The 10,623-nt window shown below is 41.2% G+C and overlaps 1 protein-coding gene across 1 annotated transcript; it reads left to right on the top strand.

The window, feature by feature from the left end:
* The first annotated feature begins 1,394 nt into the window (after positions 1–1,394).
* Positions 1,395–1,841, top strand: LOC145035811 (uncharacterized). The gene is made up of 2 exons (XM_078984322.1): positions 1,395–1,449; positions 1,519–1,841. The coding sequence occupies exons 1-2, from the start codon at positions 1,395–1,397 to the stop codon at positions 1,839–1,841; spliced, it is 378 nt and encodes a 125-aa protein (XP_078840448.1).
* The last annotated feature ends 8,782 nt before the right edge of the window (positions 1,842–10,623 follow it).

Genomic DNA, 10,623 nt, shown 5'->3' with positions numbered 1-10,623 from the left:
AGTTTATGTATATCACAGGTGACGAAATGAAGTGACATTACACTGAGAGATTTAAAGAGATGTAGATCACTAGTGTAAATAATTGTAAGTTCTGTTTATGCTTATGTTTCTGTATTAACGATGACATCCCAAACGTTTTAAGATGAATAAAAATATGTTTCTTCGAAAATGTTTTAATAACGTATTTATCGTGTTTTTCTGGGAACAAATTCCGCAACCTTTTTATAAAATGAAGTACTCTGATTTTTCATAAAGCATAAACAAAATCGGTCTTTTCTGGCCGTGATTTTGGGGATGTCATAGTTCTGGTGATGGTGAGCGTTCAGGCTCGAGTTCTGGAACCGATCAGTTGGATAATCAAATGTGGGAGTTCATTTCATCTGAGATTTCATGTGGCATACTTGAGCGGACTCCTGTGATTTTTGGTACGATCAATGAGGGTATCATGGAGGTGTTGGAGGAGCGCTTGGGCTCTTTCTATTTTGAGAATATGGATTTGATTAAGGCACGTTCATTGACTTTTAGGGAGTTCTGGGCATATGGGGATCCGTATTACTTTGGGAAGAAGGACCCTATCGTGAGCAGACATTTTTTAGAGGATGTCATTAACACTTTCCACACTAGCAGTTGCCCCGATGGGGAAAAGGTCAGACTTGATTCCTATCTTATAAAAGATAGACCTCAAGACTAGTGAGAGGAGGTTAGGTGCTCTATGAGTGATGAGTCAGTTGATTCGATGACATGAGATGATTTTGTGATTAGATTATGAGCTGATTTTGCATCAGTGATTGAGGTGCAGTAGTTGGTGAGGGAGTTTCAGGACTTTCGCCAGACTACTAAGACGGTGGCTGAGATCACCACGATGTTCTGTGATAGGTGTTGTTGGTTCCGCAGTATGTGACAGATAAGGAGATGAAAAGGGTGAGATACCATGAGATGTTGAGGAGTGACGCCAATCCAGTTGCAAGACACTTTAGGATATGATTGTGAGATCCAAAGAGAGGGATATTGATCTTAAGATGGATAGGAAGAGGAATCCAAATAAGGCTCAGGTTTCAGGGAGATTGAGCAAGAGGCCCAAGGTATTTGAATCGAGATAAAGAGGCCAGTAGGGTCAGATCCACTACGGCAAGACGCACAACGGGGCATGCAATGTAGGTGGTTCTAGTTGCTTCAAGTGCGGTCAGACAGGTCATATTAGTAGGGATTAAACTGCCACCACCACCACCACCCCGATATCTGATCTAATTTGCTTCCATTGCAATCAAAGGGGCCACAAGAAGGTACGTTGTCTGAGTTTGGTAGCAGCAAGACCAGTGGTAGCACCCACTCCAGCAACGTTGTGGATTACTGATGGCTTCCAGAGCAAGGCAGATACGCCTGTGGTGAAGAGCATGGATTTTGAGCCAACGTTCAAGGAGACTCGCACAACAATTGATGTGATGATGGGTATATATCTTCTCCTTATCTATTTATTTATGTTGTATTGTCTGCTTATATTTTTGTGTTTTATTTTAGGATCGTTCCTTGTGAACGGTATCTCTGCGTTGATATTGTTCGATTCGGGGTCTACCCGATCTTTTGTATCGCTTGTCCTTAGCAAGATGTTTGGTGGAGATCCAGGGGAGTTGAATTGTCCATTAGACGTTGAGATTGCATATGATCTACGTGTATGGGTATCGAGGGTTCATCGAGGTTGTGTTCTTCAGATGTTCAACAAGCACGATCCGATTGATGTGGTTCTCATCCCTTTGCATGGGAACAAGGTTATCGTAAGGATGGTCTGGTTGAGCCCCAATGGGGTGGTGATTGATTGTGAGCAACAGTTAGTGCATATTTAGACCCCAAGTGGGGGAGAGTTGGTGATTTAGGGAGAGAAAGATCAGAGTGAGACAATTCTATGTTCAGCGGCTAGGGCCAGACACTATATTCTTCGAGGTTGTTCCGGTTATGTTGTCTATGTTATGGATACCTAATATAAGGGTAAGGCGGTTGTGGATGATGTGTCAATCGTTCAGGTGTACCTGGATGTGGTTTCGGAGGATTTACCTGGCGTGCCACGGGAGAGGCAGGTAGAGTTCAAGATTGACTTGGTTCTGAGTGCACCTCTGATAGCCAAGGCATCGTACCGGTTAGCTCCTCTTGAGATGCATGAGTTGTCTACACAGGAGTTGTTAGACAAGGGGTTCATTCATCCAAGCAGATTGCCATAGGGAGCACCGATCCTTTTTGTGAAGAAGAAAGACGGGTCTCATCGGATGTCTATTGACTACTAGGAGATGAATAAGCTAACAGTGAAGAACCGTTATCTACTCCCGAAGATTGATGATTTTTTCGATCAACTTCAGGGTGCATCTTGGTTTTCTAAGATAGATATGCATTTGGGTTACCATCAGATGCGGGTCAGAGAGGAGTATGTGTAAAATACGACCTTGTAGACTCGTTATGGTTATTACGAGTTCATGGAGATCCCATTCGGGCTCACCATTTCTCCATTCAGGTTCATGGACCTCATGAACCATGTATGAAGGCTGATGTTGGATCGGTTTATAATTGTATTGATTGATGATATCCTGGTCTATTACAAGACCCATAAGTTGCATGAGGAGCACTTGAGGGAGGTTTTGGAGACTCTAAAAAGGGAGAGGCTACGTGCAAAGTTCTCCAAGTGTGAGTTCTTGTTGTGCGAGGTGAATTTTCTAGGGCACCTTGTCAACCAGAACAATATTCTTGTCAATCCGGACAAGGTCAAGGCTGTGATGAGATGGGAGGTTTCGAGGTCTCCATCTGAGAATCGAAGTTTCCTTGGTTTAGCAGTTTACTATCAGTGACTCATTCATGAATTCTCTAAGATAGCGGTTCCTATGACTCGGTTGACAAAGAAGACCGTCACTTTTCGTTGGGGCCTGAGCAGTAGGCAACTTTTGAGACCATGACGCAAAGATTGTGTGAGGTGCCGATTTTGGACATGCCAGAGGTTGTTCAGGACTTCGTAGTCTATTGTGATGCTTCGATCATGGGTTTGGGTGTTGTTCTGATGCAAAGGGGTCGCATGATCGCTCACGCTTCAAGTCAGCTGAAGCTTCATGAGGCAAAATTTCCGACGCATGATTTAGAGCTGGGGGTTTTGGTTTCTCCCTTAAGATTTAGCAACATTACCTCTATGGGGTCCGTTGTACTCTTTACACGGATCACAAGAGCCTGAGGTATCTGATGGATCATCCAAATCTGAATATGAACAAGCGCTGGTGGTTGGATGTGGTGAAGGAGTATAACTGTGAGATCCTTTACCATCCGGGGAAGGCCAATGTGGTGGATGATGCTCATAGCCGCAAGGTGGTCGCAACTCCGGTGAGGGATATTTTTTTGAATTGGGCGTGATTACTCCACTTTTGGAGTAGATTTTAAAGCACGTATAGAGGCTATGAAGGAAGAGCACTAAAAGAGTGAGCGCATAGTGGGTTAGGTGGCTTCCTTTGATTATGATAGTCGAGGGTTAATGACTCTTCATCGGAGAGTGTGGGTTCCATATTAGGGTGCTGTATGGCAGGTTCTGATGGTGGAGGCGCACAAATTGATGTTCTTCATTCTTCCCCGGGCAACAAAGATGTATAGAAATCTTCGTCCTGGTTATTGGTGGCCCTGCATGAAGTGGGATGTAGCTTGGTATATGGAGAGGTAATTTACTTGCAAGAAAGTCAAGGTGGAGCATCAAATACCTCACGACAAGATGCAGTCGTTAGATATTCCCATTTGGAAATAGGAAGCGATTACCATGGATTTCGTTATGAAGTTTCCTTGGACCACGCACGAAGTGGAATCGATTTGGGTCATTGTGGATCGACTGACCAAGAGCGCGTATCGTATCCCAATTCAGGAGAAGATCTCTACAGAGAAGTTGGTTGAGGTATACATCAAGGAGGTCGTAGCACGACATGGGGTGCCAGTTTTGGTGGTTTTAGACAGGGATGTCCGGTTTATTTCCAGATTTTGGAAGAGGTTCTATGACGAGTTGGGTACTTGTCTTCATTTCAGTACGACCTTCCACCCATGGACTGATGTTCAGAGCAAGCAGACCATCCAGACCTTGGAGGATATGCTTCGGGCGTGTGTGCTGGATTTTGGTGGGAGTTGGGATACATATTTGCTGTTGGTGGATTTTCTATGTAATATTAGTTGATACACTAGCATTTATCGACCTCCTTTTGATATGTTCTATGGGATGAAATGCAGGACCCAATATATTAGGGTGAGGTCAGTCAGTGAGTCATGGGGAGTACTTAGGTGGTACTCAAGACTACCGAGTTGATTCAGCAGGTCTGGAGCAAACTCCAGACAACCCGGAGTCAGCAGAAGAGCTATGTCAACAAGCATTGATCGACCCTGGAGTTCCAGGTTAGGGATATGGTCCTCTTGAAGGTGTCACCTTGGAAAGGTGTCTGTAACACCTGGTTCCTGGTACATAAATTAAATTAAGCATTTTGCATTTTGGGCTGGGACTCGGCGAGAGTAGAAGTGAATTGGACCCGGGAGTCAAGTGGCTGACTCGATGAGTCGGAAGTCAGACTCGGCGAGTCCGTGTTGTCTGGACAAAAACCCTAATATGAGGGTTTGCACCCTATATAAACACATTAACTCGGCCTCCCTTGTCCCTAACACTCCCCTAGAGCTGCATAGCGAAACCCTAGCCGTATATGTGTGTGTTAAGGCCATTTTGGTGCTTTTGTTGACTTGTGAATCTTGGAAGGAAGAATAGGAGCTTGAGTATTTGACTTGGGGCTTGTAGATCTAGAAATCTCATTCTATTTTCTGTTTAATCAAGGTAAAATGCTCATACTTTGGTCTTTCTTTTGGTTGTTCATCTTTAGAATGTGGATCTTTGGTGCATTTAGGGCTTTTCAAGCCATTTTCGGATTTAAGGAGTGTTATGTGGACTTTAGCTTCAGATCTGGGCCTTAAGAAGGGTCTCATGGCATAAAGGTTCCAACTTTAGGGCCATGAGAGCCCCATGCACATTGTAAGACACTTTATATGGATTTTTGAGCTAAAAATCCCATGCATGCATCAAGTTTGGAACTTTACGTATAAAATGGACATTTGGAGGCTAGATCTATGGTTTTGATGTGTTAGACCTCATTTAAATCGACTGTATGGAGTTGTTCAAGACTGGACTCGATGATTTGTTCTTGGCACTCGACGAGTCGGTGACCATTGTGCACCAAACCCTTCCTGTGAATGGGTAAATGATAAGAAGAAAGTCCCTTGTGGGTTTAGACGCAAAAGGGACCTGGAAGCCTTGGGACTCGACGAGTGGTATGAGCAGACTTGGCGAGTCCATAGCAATCTCCCAATCTTTGAAGCTAGACTCGACGAGTTGTTCATACAACTCGGCGTGTCATAAACTGGACAAGTTCTTAAGTTGAAGATGAACTCGACGAGTTCAAGAAGGAACTTGGCGAGTCGGATGAACATTGTCTCGATGTTATGACTGAAGGAAAACCCATCGAGTTACACTAGAATCGATGAGTGGAGCAGGGGTTTTGTGTGGGTTTAGTGAGGCAGGGACTCGATGAGTTGGTAGGCCAACTCGGCGAGTCAGGTCAACTGAATGTTGACTTTGACCAGTGTTGACTTTGACTGGACTTGGACCGACCCTGTTTAGGGTTGTATGCGATTGTATGCGATGTGTGTTGACTTGAAGGTCGTCGTGTAGGGATCGAGGAGTCGCAGGGAGTTGACTTGTGCGTCGAGGATAGTTCAGACACTGCACGACATTGAGGTGAGTTACCTTCCAGTAAGGGCGGGTCTAAGGCCATAATGTCGGCCCACCAAAAAACGGTATTTATAAGATAATGGTCTTTGTGATAATTATCTTGGTCTGGTTATTTGATTTATCTGGATTATATGTCATGTGTTTAGTAGGGATTAATTTTCCCTAACAGTGGTCCGTAGGACCCAAGGGTAGGTCAGTACCCAGATATGCCTGACTGTATGCTTATACCTGTTGATTGCATGTTTTTAGTAGGGGTGAAATAGTCCCCAGTTACTGGTTGAAAGATACCGATGCTGATTACCGGTTGAAAGATACCGATGATGGCTATCAGTTGAAAGATACTGATGATGGTTACCGGTTGAAAGATACCGATGAAGGTTACCGGTTGAAAGATACCGAATGTTACCGGTTGAAAGATACCGATGGTATTGTATGGTATGTGGTATGATGGGGGAACTCACTAAGCTTTGTGCTTACAGTTTTGGTTTTGGTTTCAGGTACCTCTTCGTCGAAGGGGAAAGATCCGGCGGCGTAGCAGCGCATCACACACACTCACATGATCCGTAAGAAGTTTTGGGATTGTACTTTGATTTTCAATAATTATGATGTTATGGTTTGAAATACAACATTATGATTTTGTACTGGATGTTTTTTTAACAATGTTTTGGTAAAAAGTTTGTTTAATACGTTAAACAAAAAATGAAATTTTTGGCCTTGAAAATTGGGTTATTATAGTGTCATCCGATTCAGGAAGCGGGGTAAGTTGGGCCCCCAAGTATATTGGTCCTTTCTTGATTATAGCCTATGTGGGCTGGGTTTCTTATTGTTTGGATCTTCCAGAGGAACTCAATCAGATTCATAGCACGGTTTATGTCTCTCAACTACAAAAATGTTTAGTTGATGATTCCGCAGTGGTTCCATTGAGGATATTCAGGTGGATGATCACCTAAATTATATCAAAAGACCGATGACGATTTTTGACAGGAAGACGAAACCCTTGAGGAACAAGGTTGTTAAGCTAGTAAAGGTGCAATGGCAACATCACAAGGGATCATAATGGACGTGGGAACTAGAAAATGAGATGAAGGAGCACTACCTAAAATTGTTTGTTGCGATGGACTTTGAGGACAAAGTTTGATTCAAGTGGGGAGAATTGTAACATTCGGAACACTAAGGTACTAAAATAATTCATTGTTGCATTTTGAGGGTCCTCACGACGTGAGATCTTGTGGGTCATGTTGTAAGTGACCATTAACCCGCTGACCCATATATTTGGAGTCTCATGATGTGAGCATGGCTTAATGATCCCAAACCCTAATTTTTGGGTATTTAAGGGAATAATAGGCTATGGTTACCCATCCTCAGCCTCTCTCACCCTCTAAGCCTCTGGAAAACCCAAGATTTCATGTAACCTTGAGTTATTTGGTATTTTGCTTGTGGAAAGGAAGGAAGAAAGAGAGAATAAGAAGCATCTTGGGAAGGAATTTGCTTGGGATGATTGTCGTCATTAGTTCTCATCGTGTTTGCACCATTGTAAGTATTAAGACTCAAGCTTTACTCCATTTCATGGCTAGATCTACGTTTTTTTGCCCATTTTCTTATGTTTTGGCTTGATTAGAGTGGAGTAGATCCATAAAGTTAGCAACTTTATGGATTCAAATGTTCCCTTGAGTCTTATATCATTTAGATCTAGGATTCGGTGGAGTATTAGATCTTTTTGAGGCTATATTTGCACTTTTGACCTAAAATGGTAAAGGGAGATGCATTGTGCATGCATGTCTATAATGCCTACATTTTAATAGACCATTAGGGTCCCATTTAACTTCTAGAAGGGGTAAGATTGAGCGTTCAATGGATTAAGAACGTTGTAAAGGTGGTTTTGGATTCATACCATTCTCACAATGTGAGACATAAGGTCTCACGAAGTGAGCATGAGCCACTGTCCCCGTTGAGTCATCTGAGTCAGGAGTGAGTCTCAGATTCGGATCGGACACGTCTCACGACATGATCAAGGATTGATCACGAGATGAGTTGTTGTTTTGGGCTTTTGGGCCTTAATGGGCCACTAGTTTCTGACTTTGGGCCTAACTGTGTTTGGGCCTATTTAGGGCCTTAGGTGTCATTTAGGAAACTGGGCCTTCTCGAGTTTGGCCCATGAGGGGTGTTAGGCCCATTTAGGATGATGGGCCATTATTGGTCTTTTTGGTGTTAATGGACTGGGCCTTGGTTTTGGGTCAAGTAAGAAAAGGGTAAAAAGGTCTTTTACCCTGGATATTAGTTAAGTAGCTTAGATTCTCGATGTGGGCCGAGATCCAATTATTTATTGGTTTTTATTTTGATGATGTTAGTATGGGGATTTTACGGATCAACAGGCCGAGATTCATTTGAGCAGCTAGAGGTGAGTTTGTTCACTTTGTTTAGTGGGACGAAGGCACCAATGCCGACCCATGGTTTGATATGTTTATAATGCTAGATGTTTGCGTGACTCTTGCATATGTTTATATGTATGTATGTTTACCGGGCGGGGCATGATGACTATTATGTATGTTATTTGTATTTGTGATTATTGCATTTGTTATATGTTTATCTGTTTATATGTATACCGGGATGGGCTCAATGTTGGGCAGGGCCCGATTACTCATAGATCTATATATCGAGTGGGGTTCGATGTCGGGCAAGGCCCGATGACTGGCGGGGCCTGTTATATGTTTATTATGTATGATATGTGATATCTTGGGGAACTCACTAAGCTTTGTGCTTACAGTTTTTTTTCATTTTATGTTCTCAGGTACTACTGGGTTAAAGGGGAAGAGCCCAAGATGTTTGCAGTGTACACACCACATCATTCTGCATTTTATGTTACTCTGATGTTTTGTGATGTTGTTGATTCACTTTGGTCCACCATTATTTTTATGATAATGTTTTGGATAATTGTTTTGTTAATTTAAAAACGTAAATTTTTGTCTTAATCGATGGAAGGTTACAGAAAAAGTCATGGCTCCAAAAAATGTTGGGGGTTTAGGTGTGGGATCACTTGGATCATTTAACATATCCTTGATTGTAAAGTGGTGGTGAAGATATAACCCAACATCACTATGGGGTCAAGTTATTTAAGGAATTCATAATCTCAAAAACACATCATATGATTACATGTCACAAAAATACATCACTAGTGTGTGGAAGAATATCGGCTACATAAAAAAATGATATAGAAAAAAAAAATTAGAGCCCCAATCAGAAGTATCATGAGAAAGCAAGTCAAAGATGGAGAAAGCATACTCTTCTGGCTGGATTGGATCGTTTGATCGGGGATGAAACATTAAAAAAACTTGTTCCCAAACATATACCTATTGGAAATACAAAAAAGATGGACGGTAATAAAAAGAATCATGATCAGTGGACTAAATTGGGACTGACAATTCACCCAAAATACTATTGAATTAATCAGCGATCTATCGAATATCTCATAAAAAATTGGTGATTTCCATCATTCGTCTGGGTCTGATACCTTGAAATGAAAAATCTCTTCAGACGACATATACGACATAGATGTTTTGCGACATCAATTAGATTGACAACCTCTTGTACAAAACGATAGAAAGAAAGATAATTTGACTACCATAAATATCTATTAAAGTTTCTTGTTTTATATAAAGACCAAACATTTGGCAAATTCCATTAGTAGAAGCATTATTAAAAAGAATGGTAACAATTATTATCTGACATATGTGAGTTCTGCAATAGAAGTGTAGAAAATGCAGATCACATTCTTACCACCTGCTCGTTTGCAATTAGTTTTTGGGAGTGTATACTAAAATGGTGTGATAAACACGATGTCAATTTCAAATCAATAGGGGATGTACTAAACTATGATGCAAATGGGGGACAATACCCAATTAAGAAGAAGATTGTGGTGAGTATTTTCTACAGCACTAGATGGTGGATTTGGAAAGCCCGAAACGACATGTTGTTTAAAAAGCTAATTGTCTCGCAAACGAAGATGGCATACAATATCCAATTGATGGTGTTCATATGGCTTAAACATAGGAGCTCCAAATATGCTTCCTGGTGGGTAGATTGGATTGTTAATCCGATTAGATGAGAGGGGTAGAATGGGGAAATATTTAAAAATTGTAAGGTTTGATTTCCCGTAAAACTTTGTATTCTCATTTTTATCTTTGGCCTTCCAATTTCTTGTTGGTTTTTGGTTTCTTAATCGGTTCCAAAAAGAAAAAATTAATTGAATTTCCATTAATGGAGTTGCCATAAGAACATTGATAATATTCGATTAATGGATGTGATTAAATATGTTTGTTTGCAGTGGTGGAAGAATTTATCTTAATTATTATGGCTAAGAATTGAATTAATGGTATTCATATTGGACTTTTTCTTTCCCCAAGTTTTGCTAATGGATTAAACTTTTTTTTTTGTTTTGTGCAAAATTTAGCGATATATAATGAATCAACTTTTTAGTATCTGATATTGGGCCTCGAAGGCGTGAGCTTTCAATTTGAAAATGTAGAAAGAGAAACTGAGAAACAGAATTGTTATATGACTTGAAAATCGAAAGGGTAGGCGGGTAGGGTGCAAACTCTTAATTCTAAAATGGCCCGCATAACTATTCGAAGCCTTTTTCCTTTGATTTTGGTCCTTTTGATGACCATTTCCATTTTATAGAAATCAAAATTTTGTTGGGTTACTTGTTTATTTATCAAATATAATTATTAGAAGTGAGAATACATCCATATGAGTTGGTTTTGACCCAACCGAACCCAAAACTAATGGGTTTAGATTGTGGGCTCTTTTCGTTGGGTTTCGGGTTTAAATTTAAACCCAATTGGAATCCTAAG

This window comes from Lactuca saligna, chromosome 3, assembly GCF_052625555.1.
Source record: "Lactuca saligna cultivar CGN05327 chromosome 3, ASM5262555v1, whole genome shotgun sequence".
NCBI lineage: Eukaryota > Viridiplantae > Streptophyta > Magnoliopsida > Asterales > Asteraceae > Lactuca > Lactuca saligna.
This window is presented reverse-complemented; position numbering and strand designations above follow the sequence as displayed.